General features: G+C 42.9%; 1 protein-coding gene across 1 annotated transcript in view; it reads right to left on the bottom strand.

The window, feature by feature from the left end:
* Window positions 1-22,567, bottom strand: part of LRP1B (LDL receptor related protein 1B) — a 1,445,547-nt gene that overhangs the window by 172,403 nt on the left and 1,250,577 nt on the right. Inside the window, exons 72-74 of the mRNA XM_033944130.1 lie at window positions 21,619-21,621; window positions 20,751-20,888; window positions 975-1,106 (exon numbers count right to left, since the gene is read on the bottom strand). Of these exons, the coding sequence (XP_033800021.1) occupies window positions 975-1,106; window positions 20,751-20,888; window positions 21,619-21,621 (273 nt within the window). The remainder of the gene's footprint in view (window positions 1-974; window positions 1,107-20,750; window positions 20,889-21,618; window positions 21,622-22,567) is intronic.

Here is a 22,567-nt window from a genome sequence, read left to right as displayed (position 1 = left end):
GATGGGGAGGTCATTGTGAAGGTCGTTTTTATTCAGGCCTAATGGTTGCCTTTTCAGAGAAAATGATCCATCCACAATCTTCTAATATAATAAAATGGTAAGCCACGCATGCGCACTTCCTAAGTGTGCGCCGGTTTTCCATGAGCTGTAGCGACACATAGGAAGTGCGCATGCGTGGATTACAATTCTTTGAAAGACGCGGCGGTGGCTACTCTCACGATCCCCGCCTGCGTCGGACTTCCGACGCAGGTGGGGATCATGAGAGGAGCCACCGCCGCGTCTTTCAACTAAAAAAAAACAAGGCGGATGTCGGCCCGATGGCTGGAGTTCACCGCTGAGTCCGGTGAGGAGTGTTTCCCTCAACAGGAACCGTCGGGTCTAATTCAAATACTCCCGGCAGGTCGGGAGGGGGCGGAGCAGGCTCGCACGCCTGGCGGGGACCGGACAGAAACTAGACTCCCTGCAGGAGCCAGCCTGATGGCTGGAGATCACCGGACTGGACAGGGGGAGCAGGTAAGGGGGTGCTGCAGTACAGGAGGAGCAGGGAAGAGGTGATTCTGGACAGGGGGGGAGGTAACAGGAAGGGAGGCCTACTGCTGGATAGGGGAAGCAGGGAAGAGGTGCTGCTAGACGGTGGGGGGGGGGAGGTAAAAGGAAGGGAGAAGGGCTCCTGCAAAGGAGAAGAGCTACTGCTGGATATGGGGAGCTGGAAATGGGGTGATGCTGAACAGGGGGAGATAAAAGGAGAAGGGCTACTACTATATAGGGGGAGCAGGGAATGGGTGGGGGTGCTGCTGGACAGGGAGGAGGTAAAAGTAAGGGAGAAGGGCTGCTAGCACCCGTTAATGTAACGGGCTAAACAACTAGTACACTTAATAAACTCCAAAATTCCTTACTTAACATGAACAATCTAGTTTCTTTGAATACACTACACTAATATTTTGTATTCAAATCAAAATACCTTGTAAACTTACCTTCACATTGCTTATTTTTGTTATTTCTCTGAAAACCAGACTTGCATTCACAAACAGGGGATCTTGTTTGGTTGCAATTTGCATCATCTCCACAAGGATTCACATCACCTTGACAAAGATGTTCTACAGAAGCTGTGAACAAAGTTTTATGCATAATTTGAATGCTATAAGTCTTTTGTTTTGAATCCAGAAGTTTGTAAACTGTATATTACAACCTAATGAGATAAAACTGTGGAGGTTTTAATCGTTCTTTGAAAGACTTTAACCAAGGCTTACATAGGCAATGGAGGCTATTGCTCACCAAACAGCTGCAGAAAATTTTGTGGGTTTATTTGGGTTTGTGACTAAATAAGTAACAAAATGAGAAAATATATAAACAATCACTCAGAACTAAATTGCTCCACCCCTCGGTGTGAGTCTGTGGAATGAAATTAAAAATAAAACTAGGAAGAAAAAAAACGCCTCAGGAAACTCAGTGGATTTTCATCCATGGTTCAAATGCAGTGACTGGCATAAATGACAGATTGCGGGCCCTAGCTGACCATCAACCAGGACTCACATAATTAAAACAAAAAAAGTGCAGAGCTATCCCAATCTATCCCCTCACTCACATCCCAATTCCCCCTCTCCCTCTCTGGTGATACCAAACCTTCACCCATTCCTCCTGATCACTCAAAACACTCACATCCTCCCCCTCCCTTCCACCATGCAGGATAGCACCTTCTCCCCCCGGTTCTACCTGCAATCCCTGGTGGTCCAGCAGGGGGTGATCAGGGTAGGAATTAAAACTCAATTGTTCATGCCCCTTCTGGTTGCCTCAGGAAAATGACTGCTGCAGCCTCTTGGGTGGGTGTGGGTGGGTGGGGGTGGGGGGGTGAGGCTCAATACTGCTGTGTGGGGGGAGGGGGAGCTGAGTTGGAGGGGGGGAGGAAAACGAGGTGGCTCTGCACTTTGTTTTGGTTATCCACAGAGCTAAGTACCTGAATTTGTATCTGCCGCTCACATAGCTAAGTGCCAGAATTTAGGTCAGTTTTTGAGCTGTCTTAAATTTGCCCATTTAGCTCTACAAGCATAATTGTCAGCTGTTCTCCAATCTCACACCTTGTACCACCCATGAGCTCCTCACTTTTTTGATGGCCAGTCAGATCCGATATTTAGACTCTCCCGCCTTCTTAAATTGCTTTGCATATTGGGTGGTAGATGCCTAGGTTCCATTCTAGAATGCCAGCCCTGCCTGGGGCCCGCACATAGTCTGTCACCTTCTTCTTTTTTTCTTTATTATTTATCAATAATGTCTTTATTGAAATCAAACCCAACAATACACAACAGTGAGAGCACTAAAAGATATCATTTGTACAGCGTAGCAAAAAAGTACCAAAAATAGAATGCAGTTGAACATCACCACAACCACAACCCCCCTCACTTCAGAGCAAAACCAATGTAGGCAGCAAAACAAACCCCCACCCCCACCCAACCCCAGTCCACTCTCAATCAGTGATACAAAAAAGAAAAGTGAATAGACAAAACATCAGCTATGAGCAACATTCCAACGTTCAAAGACTTGCCAGATTCTATTAAAGCGACCCCATTTGTGAGACCTCAATGCAGTAAGGGATCCTTTTACAAAGGTGCGCTAGCATTTTTAGCGCGCACACGAGATTAGCGCGCGCTAGCTGAAAAATTACTGCCTGCTTAAAAGGAGGCAGTAGCGGCTAGCGCACGCAGCATTTTAGCGCGTGCTAAAACCGCTAACGCACTTTTGTAAAAGGAGCCCTAAGTTTATAAAGAATAAACCACTCTTGCAATTTGGAAAGCACCAAATCTCTACCCGGTGGGGTCTTTATATATATATATATTTTTTTTATTTTTATTAGATTTCCAAACTTGCATCTCCAAAATTGGAGATAAATAAGAATTCCAGAAACAAAATTAAATAATATTTCATCCACAACATTAAGGTAATTGCAATCCAAAAATAGGGAAAAAAAATATCCCATCAAAACAACTTAAAGATTATGAAGAGACACCCCGAGACCCTTACCATGCCAGTCAAGTAGCAAACATATGGGATTACACTATGCCATTAATTTCTTCCCTAGCTCTTAAGAATTCTTCAGGTCAAAAAATTGAAAAAGGAAATCTTAACACAAAATTAGCAGATAAAGCCTGAACTCCAGCCCTCATAGCCAGAAAGGCTTTCCGTCTCATCTGTATAACTCTAGCCAAATCAGGAAATACTTTTATTTTAGACCCTAAAAACTGAGGGCTCCTTTTACGAATGTGCGCTAGTGTTTTTAAAGCATGCATCGTATTAGCGCGTGCTAGCCAAAAATCTACCGCCTGCTCAAGAGGAGGCGGTAGCAGCTAGCATGTGCGGCATTTTAGCATGCGCTATTCCGCGCATTGAGGCCTTAACGCGCCTTCGTAAAAGGAGCCCGGAGAGTCCAAAAGCCTTAAGGAAAGTTTCAAAACAGTATTACGGTCTAGTTCAAAAGCAAAGGAGACCAGTAGTGTAGTTCTCAAAGTAACCATTTCCAAAGAGGACTCCACAAAAAGTAGTTAGACCCAAGGCCTCTTCTCTCCCACCTATACCCTCGGGAACAATAGATCTTCTCAGGCCCTGAAGGTATTGAGCTCGTGAAATAGGAGGGAATGCCTCCGAAGGAATCCCTAGAACTTCTATCAAATATTTCTTAAACATATCCACGGCTGAGACAAGTGGAGATTTAGGAAAGTTCAGAAGTCTCAGATTATGTTGTCTAGATTGGTTTTGCAATATACTTTCTATCTTTGACTACTGAAGATTCAAAGTCTCCATGGTCAGGACTCTATATTTTAAGGAGTCCTTTTCTTGTCCATATTGACTGGAGACCTGTCTGTCTAACTTCTTTCAGTAGAGAAGAATGCATGCCATTAATGGCGTCCCAAAGTGACTCAAGTATTACAATGGCTGGTCTTAAGGTTTCCTACCTTTCTGATACTAAAGATTTCTGGGTCTTAGCTCCTATTCAATTACTCACTGTCTCCTGACCCAAGGATTTGGAAGCAGCTCTTCTGGAAATAAATCCAGACTTTCAGCTTTCTGCCCCCTTTGTTCACAGGGGCTATCTTCCTGTGAGGTTTCTCCTGCATAACAGCTGCAGCTGAACTTTCACCCGGATGCGGAGGAGCCATCCGTTCCATGGGGCTCAGAGATGCCCCATTCAAACTGCTGCCTTAAGCTAAAATTCTGGCCCAACTGAGGGGGAAGAGGTCACCGGTCCCACTGGAACTCGGAAACAATCAAGAGTAGACCGTTTCATTCCTAGAGTGGAAGGTGTCACTGGCGGAAGCTCTCGCACCTTTTCTCTCCTCTTCCTCATCTCGCAAGAGATAGGGAGTAAGATAGGAAAGGGGTAAAACGTGGACCTCACGGATCTAAACCCGCACGGCCTTAAAAATCTGAGGTCCGTTGTAGTTTCTGTCTCTGACAGACCTCGATGAGATTTTAGCGCTGACGGATCCGTCTCAGCATAGGGAGGAAAAAGTGTTAGGATCAGGATTCGTCAGCGCTAAAATCTCATCGAGGTCTGTCAGAGCCAGAGACTAGTGCTGGAGTTTGGAGATTTATTTTCTATAATGCACGTCCGAAACCTATGTCCTCGCTCTCTTGGCTTCTGCTCTGCCACTCCAGCACTAGTCTTTGGCTCTGACAGACCTCGATGAGATTTTAGCGCTGACGGATCCTAATACTTTTCCCTCCCTATGCTGAGACGGATCCGTCAGCGCTAAATTGTCACCGAGGTCTGTCAGAGCCAGAAACTAACTACAAGCGGCATGGACCTCAGATTTTTAAGGCCGTGCGGGTTTAGATCTGCGAGGTCTGTCAGGTCCGCGTTTTACCCCCTCCCAGTAAGATATGCCAGCCTAAAACTCAAGAGAACCACTGAGTCCTGCTTGTGCATCCTTTCAACACAGCACCATTTTGGATTATAGTTCCTCCCACTCTTTACCCGCGATCCTCTGCACAAAGAGCATCCATATAATTTGCATGCTCTTAGCTGAGAATCACCTGTAAAGTAAAAATCGCTCCCACTATGGCCACTACATCGACTCACTGGATTTTACCGTTGAGTTTTGAGAATCTTCCCCTGAGATTTCGAAAAAGTTTAAAAACCTGTTTCTTTTCACAATAGTTAATCTAATTTTAGCTTTTGTATAGCAATTTTAAGCAATTCAACATACTTTTTTTCTAACTTTTTCCATCCATCTAATCTAACCAATTTATTTTTTTATCCCATAGTTTTTACTTGTTATGTTTCATTTTTTAACGAACTGTAAACCGAGTCCAGCTCCTTAGGGAGTAGATTCGTTATATAAAATGAAGATTAGATTAGTTGCTACGAAAGGCTTGAAAGTTTCAAGTTTCAAGTTTATTAGTTTTTAATATACCGACCATCAACAAATATCTGGCCGGTTAACAATAAAATTTAAAAGGTAAGAAAGATAAAAGAATAAAATAATTGGCGTTTTAAAATAAATGGTGTGAACATAAATAATATCAACAAGACAAACTTGAAAGTGAGGGTAAAAGGGAGGGGAGGGGAAAAGTTACATATTTGAGAAGAAAAGGAGAAAGTGGGAATGGGATAAAACGTATAGGGTAGGGTCGCTTTGTTAAAGCGGTTGGTTGCTTGGAGAGGAAAAAGAAGTAAAAAAAGAAAAGAGAAGGAAAAAGAAAAGAAGAAAAAGAAAAAAAAAGACAGAAGATAAGTCTAAGCACAGCCAAATGCGTCACAAAATAAAAAAGTCTTTAGGCTTATCTTAAATTTGTCTAGATGTTGTTCATCGCGGAGTTGCTGTGGCAGAGAATTCCATAAAGTTGGGGCAGCTACTGCAAAATTTATTTTCCGTGTATAGTAGAAGTCTTTTATGGAGGGAATATAGAGAAGTTTTTGATCAGTTGACCTTAGAGTGCGTGGGGAACATTGGGGGATGAGAAGTTTATCAAGAAATGAGGGCTGGTGAGAGAGTTTTATTTTGAAGGAGAGTAAGATGATTTTGTAAGTGATACGGTGAGTGATGGGGAGCCAATGTGCCTCTTTTAGAAGAGGATTGACATGGTCAAATTTGCCTATTTTATAAATGAGTTTTATTGCAGTGTTTTGTATTAATTGTAGGCGTCGGATTTCTTTTTGGGGGAGACCGTTGAGAAGAGAGTTGCAATAATCTAAATGGGAGATAACTAAGGAGTGAATCAGGATATTGATTGAATCGGTCTCTAGAATTGGAATTAGCGACCGAATGATGCGGAGTTTGTAGAAACAGATTTTTACGACCGAACTAATATGGTCGTGGAAGGTAAGATCCCTATCAATGATGACGCCTAATAGTTTTATTTTTGTTTCCATTTGTATTGGAGTGGATTTGATAGAAATTTTACCCAATAAGGATTCACATGTTTTGATTGGAAGTAGAAGGCCTTGGGATTTATCTATATTGAGGGAAAGTTTATTTGAATAGAGCCAATCATTTATGATGTCGAGTTTGTTATTTATGTCTTTTATGTCTGAGATGTTTGAAGTGTTGACTGGGTGAAGAAGTTGTATGTCGTCTGCATAAGCAAAGATTGTGAACCCGATAGATTGAGCCAATGTAAGAAGAGGAGAAAGAAAGATATTAAATAGTAATGGGGATAGAATCGAACCTTGCAGGACACCATAGGATTGCTTTGCATATTGGGTTCTCCAATCCCACCTGTTACGTTTCTTAGCTCTTACCTTCCTCGCTGTTCTGTCCTTATGCTTTTCCATGACATCACTTAGGGCTCCTTTTACCAAGCTGCGGTAGCGTTCTTACCGCGCGCTGCCCCCCGAGCTATGGGTAAAAACTAACGCCAGCTCAATGGAGGCGTTAGCATCTAGCGTGCACGGAATTGCAGCACGCGCTAAGCGTGCGCTAAAACCGCTAGCGCAGCTTTGTAAAAGGAGCCCTTACTTGTGTGTTAGACTCAGTTCTGCTTGTCCTCAGAAAGCAGTTAATACCTAGTCCAACTTTTTTAAAAACTTTAATACAATTATACAGTGAAATAAACTAGCTGTTTTCTTGTGAAGCAAATACATACCGAAAATAATATAGCTTTTTTTTTTTCCTTTTAAGGAAATTATACATTAAAATAGCTTATTTTCAGCTGTAGAGGAAAGGAACATTCCAGGGGTTGGGGAAAGTTGAGGAAGGATAAGCCCCAGAATGTAGAATGCAAAGGCAAAGAAAGATCACCTGGGTTTGAAGATGTGTAAAGATGAAACAATTGCTGTAGCAGATGTTACAGCTGTTTGGATTACATTGTTAGTTTAAATGACTAATTTGAATATGAATTCTTTTTTTGTTGTTTTCAGAAAATGTGATTTACAAAACAACAGCTGCCTGGTATCATATTCCTTTGGAACAGGAAAAGCCGTTTTGTCTTACCAATCCTCCCTGATACAGCCCCTGATGGGCAAAACATAGCTATGTGGATAGCATAGCTCCCATTCCTGTTATTTATGACAAATAATTGCATTTGGACGTGTGCCTTTGTAAAAGAAGGCCTATATTTACTGTATATTGTTGAAACATGACAAAGAAGTTGTTGGTTTTTTTTTGAAGAGAAGTAATTAAATCTTTGGTAGTATGTAGGGCTAATTTTGGTATACTTTTCCTCCTTTTATATAAGCACATCTTTTTTTCTTCTTTAAAGTTAAAATCAGAAAATTAATTAATAAAGGGGTTTTATTATTAAATCCCCCCCAAAGAGTGGGGAAGGGACACAATCAACAAACTTTCAGGGACAATCAATTTATTGAAACTATATAAATAGCTGATTCACATATAACATACAGTAAACATGAAATAATGAAGGCATAACAAACCCCCTCTTTTACTAAGGAGCACTATGCTTTTTAGCACGCGCTAAATGCTAACTTGTGAATGTTATCTTTTGGACACGTTAGCGCATGCATTGATTTAGCGCGCACTAAATCCGTGCTAAAACGCTTAGCGCTTCTTTGTAAAAGAGGGCCAAAGTCTTTCAATCCTTTTTTTGTGCTGGACCCAGCATAAAAAATGATTGAAAGACTCTTTGTTATGCTTGCCTTATTTCATGTATACTTCTCCCTCTGTATTCGCGGTTTCAGCATTCACGGTTTTTAGCTTGCTGGCTCCTCCCCCCAAATTACATCAGCTTGCATAGAGAAATCGCGGATTCTAAGCATTTACAGAGAAAATCGCCGATTCCCAGCACTTTCTTCACCGTGTTTTGCCTCTCCTTCAGGAACAGGCCAGGTCTCCCACCATGTTATTCGCGGTTTCATCATATCCATGATGATTTTTAACGTCAAGCGCCCCACCATACAGGGGCATGCGACAACAAAAGGGCTGAGGCCATTGCCTAGGGGGGAGGGTGAATGAAAGGGAGGTAGAGAGGGGGAGGGGAAACTCGGGGTAGAGAGAGACAGGGTCAGGAGGGGGGGCAATCAGGGTCAGGGACGTAGGCACAAGGGGTGGGGGAACGAGGGGGAAGCAACCTAAACTGAAGCAGAAGCTGCAGTTCGGCCCCTCACCATGGGAGCGTCGCAGCGTTCCCTCCCTCCCGCCCTAGGGGAAACCAGTCACAGCCATAGATGAAACAACAGGCAGAAATAATCATAGTGAGGTCATAGGCACAGAATACAGATCAGAAAGAACACTGCGTTACAGTTGTTGATACCAAATGATATGGCGACATATAGCCTTGCGGAAGTAAGTGAGGTAAGCACTCAGAGGCTTGCTTGTCTCCCGGCTTGGATGGCGGGGAGGCCGTGTGACATAACTTCTACAACCGATAGGTGGATGGCCCCTCCTTGAACGGGAGGGGGAGATGGCGGGGCAGCTTGAACGGCTCTCCCACGAGAACAACGGTGGCCCAGCCAGAGATGCTGAGCAGGACACGTATCAGTTGATGGGTGTAAGAACTGAGATGCAGCAATATGATGTTGTGCCTATGGTATATATATAAAATGTTCAAACGAATGAATATGATGATATACATTGGCATCTAAATTGTACATAGTTAAAGTTTTGGTATGTTGGTATTTGCTGTTTGTAGATGATGTTGTAGTAGGGCAATTATGGCTCCGGCCATTAATAAATCCACATATTGTCGAAGAACAGTGTGTCTGTGTAGTACTTGCAAGCTATTAAGAGTTGGGTGGGAGGCAACAAGTGCCGAGGGCCAATTTTGATAGAAAACAGCGAATAACATATGAAAAAGTTATTTGCGGTTTTTCTCTATTTGCGGTTCTGTTAATCCCCTATCACAGCAAATACAGAGGGAGAAGTGTATATATTATTTATCTTAAAGAAGACAAAAGAGGTGACCTGTGATGCTCAATCTGTTTATTCACTGTTTAGACCCTAACAGTGAATAAATAGATTGAGCATCACAGGTCGCCTCTTTTGTCTTCTTTTGTTCTACCTTGAGGAGACAGAATCTCCTGTATTTGTGTATGTTATATATATATATATATCAGTTATATATTGTGACCAGCCAGGTATTCTCCCTGCCAAGGTCCCAGTTAAGGCAGGGGAAAAAGTAAAAATGAAATCCAGGGGAGGAATCAGGAAGGTACAGGTAGTTCCTGAGACTGACAATATCTCCTTTGACCACCAGAGGGAGCCTGAATTGTCTGAGGAAGGATTAGGTGAGCTATACCCTAGTCACCACCGGGGGAGCCCAAGAGGCCCCTGGAACACTGCTGACTCACCTAGAGTAGGGCGTTGCCCCAGAGTACTTAAACCAGCAGTGGAGAACAGACAAGCAGGCCAGCTAGGGAGAAGGTTTAAACCTTTTTTCCCTAGGGAGTCCCGGGGCCAAGCAGGAGCAACAGACCCATTCCCATGGAGCTGTTAGAGGCTGAACAAGCTGAGGAGCTGCCTATTCCAGAGGGGGAACAACCCATGGAGTGTGAAGAAAGTCTTGCTGAATGTGCTCCTGACTTTCCTGAGGCCATGCAGGTGGACTGGGCCTCAAGCTACAAACAGTGAGTTTGATTTTTCACTTGACTGTTTGGGACTATTTTTGTTTTTTGTAAGCTAGGAGTGTGAATTGTGGGGAGAGGTTTTGCTAACACCCTGGGAGGGAATTTTGAAAGCCTGTCTAGAGGCCTTTATTTTGCAAAACCTGTCACACTCTCCTTTCCTGGCAGTGGACTGAATCTGCCAGAGGCTTGAGTGGAACTTTGGGCCCTGTGGTTTGGTGAACAAGGGCCATGAACTGTATTTGTGTTTTTTTTTGAAACTGCCTGCTTGGGAGCAGTCAGTACTAGCTCAGTTGAGAGCTGAATCCTCAGGTGTAGCTGGGACTAAGTCAATGCTGAAAGCAAGCCAAGAATTTTATTTTGTGCTGTTTTATTTGCTTGCTTCTTTTGGTATTTTTGTTTTGCTGCTGTTTGGGAGCATTCTGACAATTTTTGCAAGCTGTAAGAATGAACTATTTACCTTCATGAAAGAATGAGTAAAGTTGAATTATTTGCTGATGAACTTCAATTGTTGTGCCTTTGATTTTTGGTTCCTGATTAATAACAGTTCAGTCCTGCAGGGTGACTCCATTTCGGGTCACACGCTGGTGTGCTATTTTGTGGTAACCACTGGGAGTGCTGTAGAGCCCTGGTCTGGGCTACAGTGGTGGCTACAATATATAGGGCTCCTTTTACAAAGGTGCCCTAGCGTTTTTAGCGCACGTACCGGATTAGCGTCTGCTATAGCGCAAGCTAGCTGAAAAACTACTGCCTGCTTAAAAGGAGGCGGTAGCAGCTAGCGCGCGTGGAAATTTAGCGCACGCTATTCCGCACGTTAAGGCCCTAGCGCACCTTCGTAAAATGAGCCCATCTAATATAATAAAGCCCTAAGCGCGCATGCGCACTCCCACCTGCGTGCTCCCATTTTCCGTGCGCTGTAGGGACCCGCAGGTAGGAGTGCGCATGTGCGCAGTGGCGCGGAGCTTGTCGGCCGTGTCGCCTGTCAGCCACGGCGGCTCTTGCTGTCTGAAGGATAAAGCTAATTCCTGGCTCCCAGTCTTCTCCTCCTGCTCCGGCTGGGCCCGCATAAAAAAACCCCAAAACCCCCAGAGCTCACTTCGGGTCTGGCAAGTGCTGCGGGTCCTGAAACCTTCCGATTCAAGCAGTGTCTGCAGCACTCTACACATGCTGCTTCGGGGCCTTCTACTGCCCTGATTTGCTGGGCAGTAGCAGGCCCCGAAGCAGTGTGTGTAGAGTGCTGCAGACGCTGCTGGAATCGGAAGGTTTGTCGGGACCGCGGGAAGGGAAGGGAAGGGGGGGGCGGTAAGGGACTAAGGGAGCCGGCCAGACCACGGGAAGGGAATTGAAGGGGGGTAGGGGGTAGGGGAAAAGCTGCTGCTGCACAGGGAAGTGGTGTGGGGGGACGGAAATGGAGGGGAAGGGAATGCTGCTGTGGCTGCTGCACAGGGAAGTGGTGGGAGAGAAATGCTGCTGCATAGGAGGCAGAGAGAGAGACAGATAGATAGAAAGAAAAGAAGAAAGACACAGGGGCAGGGAGAGACACAGAAAGACAGACAGACAAAGGGGGCCAGGGAGAGAGACAGACAGTGGGAGGGAGAGAGAGAGACAGAAATAAAGACACACAGACATATATTCTAGCACCCGTTAATGTAACGGGCTAAAATACTAGTAGTTTCAATAAATTGATTGTCCCTGAAAGTTGGTTGACTGTGTCCCTCCCCCCACTTTCTTTTTGGTTTACATTTTCACACGTGGGGTTGTATGTTTCCTTTGTGTTGTGGGATATGCTTTTATTATGAAGTCATGTACGAAGCTAATGTGGGGGGTTTCAGGAGAGGAGGGCAGTATCATGAATCTGAGATTACCACCAAGTTCTTGTCATTTCTTTCTTGGATTCCAAGGGACAGAAACTTATATTAGGAAGGTGCATACTTCAGAAGGAAAAGGATAATCAATAACGATAGCAATCGATAACATTGCAGAATTCCCTGACATTGTTTTCATTGATCGCAGCTCATTCTTTTCTCAATGAATGACAAAATTCTTATGTCAATTTCTGCTTTTTTAGCCTTTATCTGAGCCATTTCAGGATCAAAATGGCCATTTGTCTCTTTTGAATTCCCAGAGGCAGAACCTGCGCGCACTTCTTCCAATGTTGACTTGCCACCTACATCAATGGACAAGTTTGCACTTTTATTATCCTTCTCGCCCATTTCTTGCTCTTCTGCACTTCCAATTGGTGCTGCATTTACTCCCTTGATCAGCCTCTGGAGCTTGTCTAAAAATAATCAGGGCCCTTAAAGACATCTGAGTACCGCCTCCTACTCCTGTCATAAATTCAGCACAACCACTCTTGCTCACTGCTCAGGCTGATGCATCTAAGCTCACACAAGCGCACAGGACAGCAGCATCAGAGATCACCTGATCTAATGGTGCATGCAGCAAAATATCACATTTGATCACAGTTTAATGTTCTGTGGAATTCTCTAGCGCGGGTTAGTAATTCCTACTAAAAATGAATAATACAACGTGTGATCAAACTTGCAAGATGCACTTAGGCAGAAAAAATAAGGAACACAAGTATAGTATGTCAGGTGCAACTCTGGGAAAAACCGAACAGGAAAAGGACCTGGGCGTATTAATCGATAGGACTCTGAAGCCATCGGCACAATGCGTGGCGGCTGCGAAGAACGCAAATAAAATGCTAGGCATGATAAAGAAGGGAATCACGAGTAGATCGGAGAAAGTAATAATGCCGCTTTATAGGGCGATGGTCAGACTACACTTGGAATACTGCGTCCAACATTGGTCTCCATACCTAAAGAAGGATATAAAAATGCTCGAGAGGGTGCAGAGACGAGCAACAAAGCTAATAAAGGGCATGGAGAACTTGGAATACGAGGAACAACTTAAGAGACTGAGATTGTTCTCCCTTGAGAAGAGGAGACTGCGAGGGGATATGATCGAGACTTTCAAAATACTGAAAGGAATCGACAAAATAGAGCAGGAAAAAATATTATTTACAATGTCCAATGTGACATGGACAAGAGGACATGGGCTGAAGCTAAGGGGGGACAAGTTCAGGACAGATGTCAGGAAGTTCTGCTTCACGCAACGAGTGGTGGACACCTGGAATGCTTTCCCTGAAGAGGTAATTGTGGAATCCACCGTTCTAGGATTTAAGGATGTTAGATGTACATCTCCTTATGAGAGGCATAAAGTGACATGGTTAAGGGTAATCTAGATGCACTTCTCCTTATGAGAAGCTCAGAGTGATATGGGGAGTAAAACTATGCCAGGGTACACCTGGAGGGGCCTCCGTGTGTGCGGTTCGCCGGACTTGATGGACCTAGGGTCTGTTCTGGGGATGGCACTTCTTATGTTATGTTATGTTATTATTTGACTTCCTTAAGAGCATGTTTGCTAATGTGTGGCCTAATGCTCTGAAGAGCCTTCTTAAATGGGCTTGGAGTCTTTAAAGTTGCTCATTAGTTTAAAAGAAAATGGGATTCGCTATGTAAAATCTAGAATCTAGAATCTATTTTCTCAATTGACGGTACGAATCTCTGGAATTCAATTCCAGGTATAATGAGATTATGCAACGATTGTATGTCTTTCAAAAAATTGTTAAAAACACAATTGTTTGTGGTCCCCTTTCTCTAACTCTGTGGTTATTATTTGTTTCAGATTGCGGTATACAAAAAATAAATTATTATTATTATTGGAATAATTCTGTATTAGGCAAATTTTGTGGGGGAGATTGATTTATTTGTTTACTGTATTTTATAATGTTTGTGTTTGAAACTGTGGAGGTAAATGTTTTTGTACATCGCTTAGATTTAAGCGATTCATAAATTTTAAAAATAAAAGAATTATTCCCAAGCCCATCTCATTCCTAACACCCACCATCATCTCCCCCACTCCTCCCCCCACCCCCATTTAAAAACAAACATCCTCCCGGTCACAATCCCCATTCTCTTACCCCTGAAGATGACTCTGGATCTCACTCCTCTTATCCCCTGAAAACACTGTGAGATTCCCTCCTCCTTGCAAATAATCTCTCATGTCCCAAAGTCCCCAATGGGACCTACTGGGGATTTTCACTTTCCTTCACCTCTTTTAAGTTCAATCAATTTGTACCTTCTTTTAATCTTTTGTAAACCGCATAGAACTTCATGGTACTGCGGTACATAAACTGTTATTATTATTATTTCCTGGTATTAATTGGGAGGGCAAGACCATTGACCATTGACCATTTTCTGGACTGATTCAATCCTGTTTATATCTTTTTGAAAGTGTGATCTCCAGAACTGTGCACGATATTCTAAATGAAGTCTAATCCCATGCAAAAAAAAAAATGGCAGTTTTCAGATGGCACTGCTTTGCATAGTGATAATAATGTGCAGCCTGATGCTTTTGGGCAGCTGAAAGTGCATCAAATAAGAACATAAGAACATAAGCAATGCCTCTGCTGGGTCAGACCTGAGGTCCATCATGCCCAGCAGTCCGCTCACGCGGCGGCCCAACAGGTCCAGGACCTGTGCAGTAATCCTCTATTTATACCCCTCTATCCCCTTTTCCAGCAGGAAATTGTCCAATCCTTTCTTAAACCCCTGTACTGTACTCTGCCCTATTACTCCCTCTGGAAGCGCATTCCAGGTGTCCACCACTCGTTGGGTAAAGAAGAACTTCCTAGCATTCGTTTTAAATCTGTCCCCTTTCAACTTTTCCAAGTGTCCTCTTGTTCTTTTATTTTTCGAAAGTTTGAAGAATCTGTCCTTCTCTACTCTCTCTATGCCCTTCATGATCTTATAAGTCTCTATCATATCCCCTCTAAGTCTCCTCTTCTCCAGGGAAAAGAGACCCAGTTTCTCCAATCTCTCAGCGTATGAGAGGTTTTCCATCCCTTTTATCAAGCGTGTCGCTCTCCTCTGAACCCTCTCGAGTAACGCCATATCCTTCCTAAGGTACGGAGACCAATATTGGACGCAGTATTCCAGATGCGGGCGCACCATCGCCCGATACAATGGCAGGATAACTTCTTTTGTCCTTGTTGTAATACCCTTCTTGATTATGCCTAGCATTCTATTTGCTTTCTTAGCGGCTGTTGCGCACTGTGCCGTCGGCTTCATTGTCATGTCCACCATTACCCCCAAGTCCCTTTCTTGGTTGCTCTCATTCAATAATATCCCTCCCATCGTATAGTTGTACCTCGGGTTTCTGTTTCCAACATGCAATACTTTACATTTCTCAACGTTGAACTTCATCTGCCATCTCGCCGCCCATTCCCCCAATTTGTTCAAGTCCCTTTGCAATTCTTCGCATTCCTCTTTAGTCCCAGCTCCACTAAATAGTTTTGTATCGTCCGCAAATTTTATTATCTCACACTTCGTGCCTGTTTCTAGATCATTTATGAATATATTAAATAGCAGCGGCCCGAGCACTGAGCCCTGCGGAACACCACTCGTGACCCCCATCCAGTCCGAGTAGTGGCCCTTCACCCCTACCCTCTGTTTCCTACCCGCCAACCAGTTTCTGATCCATCTATGTACGTCTCCGTCCACTCCATGGTTCTTCAGTTTCCGGAGTAGACGTTCGTGAGGCACCTTGTCAAAGGCTTTTTGGAAATCAAGGTATATGATGTCTATGGGGTCTCCTCTGTCCATCCGTTTGTTAATTCCTTCGAAGAAGTGCAATAAGTTCGTTAGGCACGATCTCCCCCTGCAGAAACCATGTTGGGTTGTTTTCAAAAGTTCGTTTCTTTCCAGATGTTCATCGATGTGTTCTTTAATCAGTGCTTCCGTCAGTTTCCCCGGAACCGAAGTCAAACTCACTGGTCTGTAGTTTCCCGGGTCACCTCTTGATCCCTTTTTAAAGATGGGCGTGACATTGACTATCTTCCAATCCTCCGGGATCATGCCTGTTTTCACGGATAGGTTGCAAATTTGCTGCAGTAGTTCCGCTATCTCCTCCTTTAATTCCTTCAGGACCCTGGGATGGATTCCGTCCGGACCCGGGGATTTGTCAGTTTTAAGTTTTTCTATCTGCCTGTGTACATCATCAAGGCTCACTTCCATGGATGTTAATTTTTCTGCTTGATTTCCATTGAATATTTGTTCAGGTTCCGGTATGTTGGTTGTGTCTTCGTTTGTAAATACAGACGAGAAGAACATGTTGAGTCTTTCTGCGACTTCTTTCTCCTCCTTCACCGCTCCCTTCCTGTCTCCTTCGTCCAGCGGTCCTACCTCCTCCCTAGCTGGCTGTTTCCCTTTAACATATCTGAAGAACGGTTTGAAATTTCGTGCCTCCCTGGCTAGCCTCTCTTCATACTCTCTTTTGGCTTTTCGAACCACACGGTGACATTCTTTTTGATACTTCCTGTGCTCCTTCTGGTTCCCTTCAGTTTTGTCCTTTTTCCATTCCCTGAATGAATTTTTCTTATTGCCTATCGCTTCCTTCACTATTTTAGTCATCCATACTGGGTCTTTTGTTCGACCCTTTTTGCACCCCTTTCTGAATCTGGGGATGTGCAGATTTTGTGCCTCGCTCACTGTGTCTTTGAAAAAAGACCAGGCATGTTCTACTGTTTGCCATTTTTTGGAAGTGTTCCTAAGTTTCTTCCTTACCATTTCCCTCATTGCTTCATAGTTTCCTTTCCTGAAGTTGAAAGATGTCGCTATGGTTCTCTTTCCGTTCGGTATGCCTACTTCAACCTTGAACTTGATCATATTATGATCACTGTTTCCCAACGGTCCCACTACTTCCACTTCCTTTGCAGGTCCCCTTAGTCCATTTAGGATTAAATCCAGAGTGGCATTTCCTCTCGTCGGTTCTCTAACAAGCTGCTCCATGAAGCAATCTTGTATAGCCTCCAGGAATTCTGTCTCCCTAGCGCATCTTGAGCTTCCAAGACTCCAGTCTATCCCAGGATAGTTGAAGTCTCCCATAACAACTGTGTAACCACTTTTGCATTCTCGCTTCATCTCGGCATCCATTTCTTTATCGCTATCTCCGGTTTGCCCGGGTGGACGATAGTATAGGCCCATCTTTATTTCATGCCCTTTCCTACCCGGTATTTTAACCCATAGCGATTCCAGTTTGTTGATCATCTCCGCTGTGTCCATTCTTGTCGATTGTATGCTTTCTTTTACGTATAGGGCTATTCCTCCTCCTTTCTGACCTGACCTATCCCGGCGATAGAGCTTGTACCCCGGCAGTGCTGTATCCCATTTGTTTTCCTCATTCCACCACGTTTCAGAGATTCCAATGATGTCTATGTCCTCTGCATTGGCCATGGCTTCTAGCTCCCCCATTTTGTTTCTTAAACTCCTTGCATTAGTATATATGCAGTTTAGATCCTGGCATTTTGTCGTCTTCATTTCTTTTCCCTGTGCTTCAGTCTTTGGTGTCTTCTCTTTTGCTACAATCTTTCTAACCTCCTCTTCTGGGTTAGTTGACTCCTGTAATTTGTCTCTTGTTTCTTCCCTGCCTTTTTTCCCCTTAGTATCTTCACGGGATACCTTCTTCCGAATCATCGACGCTAGGTCGACTGTCGGCTTTCCCCTTTCTCTTAGTTTAACATCCTATCTTCTCCCCATTTCTTCCTGCCTCATCCCTCCACTTCGATTCCTACAAGATTACTGAAAGGAACTGACTAGCGCCATGTTGATGCCAGTAGCATAGGAAGCAGGAATGACTGTTCCTATGCCCCTGCCTCCCCCTAGGCTAGCTAGGGGGGCTCTGCAACAATGAGCAATACAGATTAATGATTTGTCTTCCTTCAACTGAAGAATTGGTTCTGCATATTACAAGACTTTTTACAAGGGTTACTAAACAGGTTATTTAATGATTAGGGTATAAACAATTTAGGTGGTGGAGAACTTACAGGTCATGGACCTGGGGGGCCGCCGTGGGAGGGGACTGCTGGGCACGATGGATCCCTGGTCTTACCCGGCAGAGGCATTGCTTATGTTCTTATGAGCCTGTTCTCTAACACACATATTAACTCTCTGAACCCATTAAAACAAATCTAAACAATAGCAACACCTTTCAGCTGAAATATATTTAGAATAAGAATAAAAGAAAAGGAGCAGATATATCCTAATAAGATGTATATCACAATCACAGGGAAATATGTACCATCAGTCCCTTGCTGATTTGCTCTAACAGTTTGATTGCAATGAATTTTGTTTCAGAAAAGAATGCCAGATCACAAAACCCATTTTCAATCTGGTAGTACAGAGAAAGGGGTGTGAAATGAAAAACATCAATTTAGAAAAAAAAAAAAAAAGCTGAAGCGGCTGAAAAATAGATTTAGTTCCCACTGGAACATACAGCAGTTAATGTAGCAGAAAAGCTTCTTTTTTTTCCTTTTTGATAATGATTTAGGCCCTCTTTTACTAAGGTGCGCTAACCGATTTAGTGTGCGCTAAACGATAATGTGTGCATGTTAGTCTATTCATTCTTAATAACACCACACTAAACTTAGTTCCTTCAGTTAAGATTCTTGGTGTACTAATTGATGAAAAACTCACTTACCATGATCATATTTCTCTTACTGTTAAAAACTGTTTTTTTAAATTACGCCGTATTAGATCAATATCCAAATTTCTGACCCCTAAATCTATCACAATACTAATTCACTCATTAGTAATATCGAAACTCGATTACTGCAATTCTCTCTTTCTTAACATATCATTGAAAGAAAAAAGGAGATTACAATTGATTCAAAATACTGCAATAAAGTTAATATACAATGCAAAGAAATATGATCATGTTTCTCCCCTGTTAATAGATTCCCATTGGCTACCCATTAGTCATAGAATCACATTTAAAATAATGCTACTCATCTTTAAAACTTTAGCCTGCGGTGAACCCCAATTCATATCCAGACTCTTGATACCTTATAATACACAACGCTCTCTTCGTTCCTCCAACCAGAATCTTCTCTCAGTACCTTCCCTGAAAATCATTGGTACAAGAAGGGCTGACATTTTCTCCGTGACAGGTCCCCTATGGTGGAATGCTCTTCCCCAATACATTCGTCAAGAAAAAGATATTTTAATATTTAAAAAACTTTTAAAATCTTATTTATTTAGAGATGCTTTTAATGTTTAAAATCATAGTATGTTTATAATTGCTGAGGTTTTTTACTCCCCTTTACCTATTGTTATTTCCTTTATTCTACCCCAAACAAAAATTGTAACTTTTATCTTTTCCTTCCCAACTGTATGTTTGTTCAAGTTAAATGTTGTTAAGGTTTTTTGTTAAATTGTGAATCCCTTTTTACTTTATTATATTTTTGTTATGTACATCGCTTAGTGATTATAATAGGCGATTAATCAAATTTTGTTAATAAACTTGATAAACTTGATATGGACGCGTTAGCGTTTAGCATGCACTTTTTCGATTAGCATGCTATTTTGATTAGCACGTGCTAATTGGTTAGTGCACCTTAGTAAAAGAGGGGGTTCATCTTTCTTCTTGCAACCTACAAGCTAGAAAAAGGGGGGGAAAATGAAAAAAAAAAAAAAAAAGCCAACAACATCAAAATAACGCTCTGGCAGGCTTTTACAAAGCTGTGCTGCCAAGCTGCTCACGCTAAATGCCAAGCCACCCATAGGAGAAGAATGGGCAGCTTGGCACTTAGGGCCTGATTCTCGAAGCGTGCGTCCCTACTGCCAAGTTTCCAAGTTTCTTTGACATTTGATATACTGCAACGGAAGAACATCTATGCGGTTTACATATAAAAACTAATAGTTAAGATAATATAAGTAAAGGTGGAACTACAATGTCAACAGCCAATCGGGACGTAAGTTAAAAAAAAAAAAATTGGTGCGATGAAGGATGCCTAGATTGGAGGCATCTGTAGCTTGTCTATGGAGACGCGTAGGGATGCTTAAGCATGCCCAAGGCAGGGCATGGGCGTGGTTTGGCCCAGAAGTGGCCTTGGCCGTGCTTAAGCGTCCCTACGCCATCTCCGTAGGTGCGAGACAGACATCTTAAACGTAGGCCTGCAAAATGCTGGCCTACATTTAAGGCATCTGTTCAGCGATATAAACGTGATTCTCTTTAGGACGCCGATGCGCGGTTGACATGCGATCAGCATCCTACAGAGAATCGGGCCCTTAGCTTGCAACGCTTGACAGCACAGCTTCATACAAAGACACACGCGTGCAAGTTAATATTACAGTGTGTTAAATAACTGGCTCATAAGAACATAAGCATTGCCTCTGCTGGGTCCGACCAGGGGTCCATCCGCTCCCTTGGCGGTCCCTTGGCAGTCCGCTCCCTTGGCGGTCCCCCAGGTCCATGACCTGTAAGTTCTCCACCACCTAAATTGTTTATACCCTAATCATTAAATAACCTGTTTAGTAACCCTCTATCTATATCCTGCAATCCAAAGTCTTGTAATATGCAGGTTCTCTAGAGCAGTAGTTCTCATTCCTGTCCTCAGGATACAACTATCCAGTCAGATTTTCAGGATACCGCATAGAAGAGGCACGGAGCAGATTTTATACATGGAAGCGGTGCATGGAAATATATCTAATACATATTCATTGTGAATGACTGGAAAACCAGGCTAGTCCAGTATGTCCTGAGGACCAGGTTGAGAGCACTTGAGTAAAGAAAGCTACATTTATTGCATGGTTTCTAACAACACAACCAAGCAAAGACAAGTCTAAATGCATCACCGCTGTTTAGTTGCAAACATGAAGATTAGTCTGTGGCACAAACTTACTTATTTTGCAGCTTTGTTCATCAGAACTGTCTCCACAGTCATCAAACAGATCACACTGGAGCTCTGTGGCAATACATTTCTTATTACTACAAGCAAACTCATCCTTTTTACAAGGCTTTGGCTTATAGAAAATGGTATCTGTGTAATTGAAAATAAATAAGAAGCATAGTTAGGATAGAGGCACAGAATAATGGAAATGACCACGAAGCATAGCATTAAACTGTCCCACACATGTCAAACGTAATTGTTTTCAAGTGAAATGATGAGATTCACAAACTTTCAATTAAGATTTCATTTAAGGCCAATTAAGTGCTTCTAATGAAAGCTGCCTTTGGGTGATATTAATTTTGTCAAAGCCCTCGGATAAGAGTTCTGTGGATACCCTGTTACTCCACTTAGAAATAGAGAAGTAAAGGGTCAACACGCAAGTTGGGGGTCAATACCATGGCTAGAAGGAAAGCCAATAAAAAAACTGAGTATAGATTCCACACTACAAAATAGCAAATTATATCCAAAAGTGGAATTTACAAGAAGGACATTTTTTTTAATTCTTAAAGGAAGAGCACTTCTTCTCAGTCTATTGCCCCATTTCTGATTTTGATGTCATATCAATCATTATTTATTTTAATACATTTTCATAAGAACACAAGAATTGCTGCTGCCGGGTCAGACCGGTGGTCCATCATGCTCAGCAGTCTGCTCCCGCAGCGGTTCTTAGGTCAAAGACCAGTGCCCTAACTGACTCTAGCCATACCTGCGTATGTTCTGGTTCAGCAAGAACTTGTCTAACCTTGTCTTGAATGCCTGGAGGGTGCTTTCCCCTATACCAGCCTCTGGAAGAGCGTTCCAGATTTCTACCAAGAAGAACTTCCTTACGTTTGTATGGAATCTACCCCCTTCTAACTCTAGAGAGTGCACTCTCGTTCTCTCTACCTTGGAGAGGGTGAACAACCTGTCTTTATCTACTAAGGCCCTGTTTTACTAAGGTGCGCTAATCGATTTAGCATGCGCTAAACGCTAACGCGTGCATGTTAGTCTATGGACGCATTAGCATTTAGCGCACGCTAATCAGTTAGTGCACCTTAGTAAAACAGGGGGTAAGTCTATTCCCTTCATTATCGTGAACGTTTCGATCATATCCCCTCTCAGTCTCCTCTTTTCAAGGGAGAAGAGGCCCAGTTTCTCTAATCTCTCTACGCAAAGGAGAAAGGACCTCAGACAGGTTTCTGGTACTTACAAAACAGCCAGAACAGCTGTTCAGCTGAATGAAACCATGCTATAATCATTGGTCCTCTTCCTCCTCCTTAGCTATGCAAATTCAGAAGTTCAATCACTTAAAACTTCTTAAATAGGTGCATTAAATATATTTAATAATTTCAATTGTCAAGGCCACTTATCTTTTACTAAGATGCGCTAATTGAATTAGTACACGCTAAATGCTAACGCATACATAGACTAATATGCACACGTTAGCACTTAGCGCGTGCTAATGGGTTAGTGCACCTTAGTAAAAGAGGGCCCTATTGTTTTGACGCTGACCAAAATGATAAAAGATGATAGAACTCCTCTCATATGAGAAAAGGCTAAAGAGGTTAGGGCTGAGGAGGGATATGATTCAGGTCTACAAAATCCTGAGTGGCGTAGAATAGGTAAAAATCAATTGATTTTTTTTATTCTTTCAAAAAATACAAAGACTAGGGCCCTCTTTTACTAAGGTGCGCTAACCGATTAGCACACGCTAATCGATTTAGTGCGCGCTAAATGCTAACGCATGCATGTTAGTCTATGGACGTGTTAGCATTTAGCATTTTAGTCTA

The sequence above is a fragment of the Geotrypetes seraphini genome, chromosome 5 (assembly GCF_902459505.1).
Source record: "Geotrypetes seraphini chromosome 5, aGeoSer1.1, whole genome shotgun sequence".
Classification (NCBI taxonomy): Eukaryota; Metazoa; Chordata; class Amphibia; order Gymnophiona; family Dermophiidae; genus Geotrypetes; species Geotrypetes seraphini.
The sequence above is the reverse complement of the archived record's forward strand: the minus strand, read 5'-3'. Positions and strand labels throughout refer to the sequence as shown.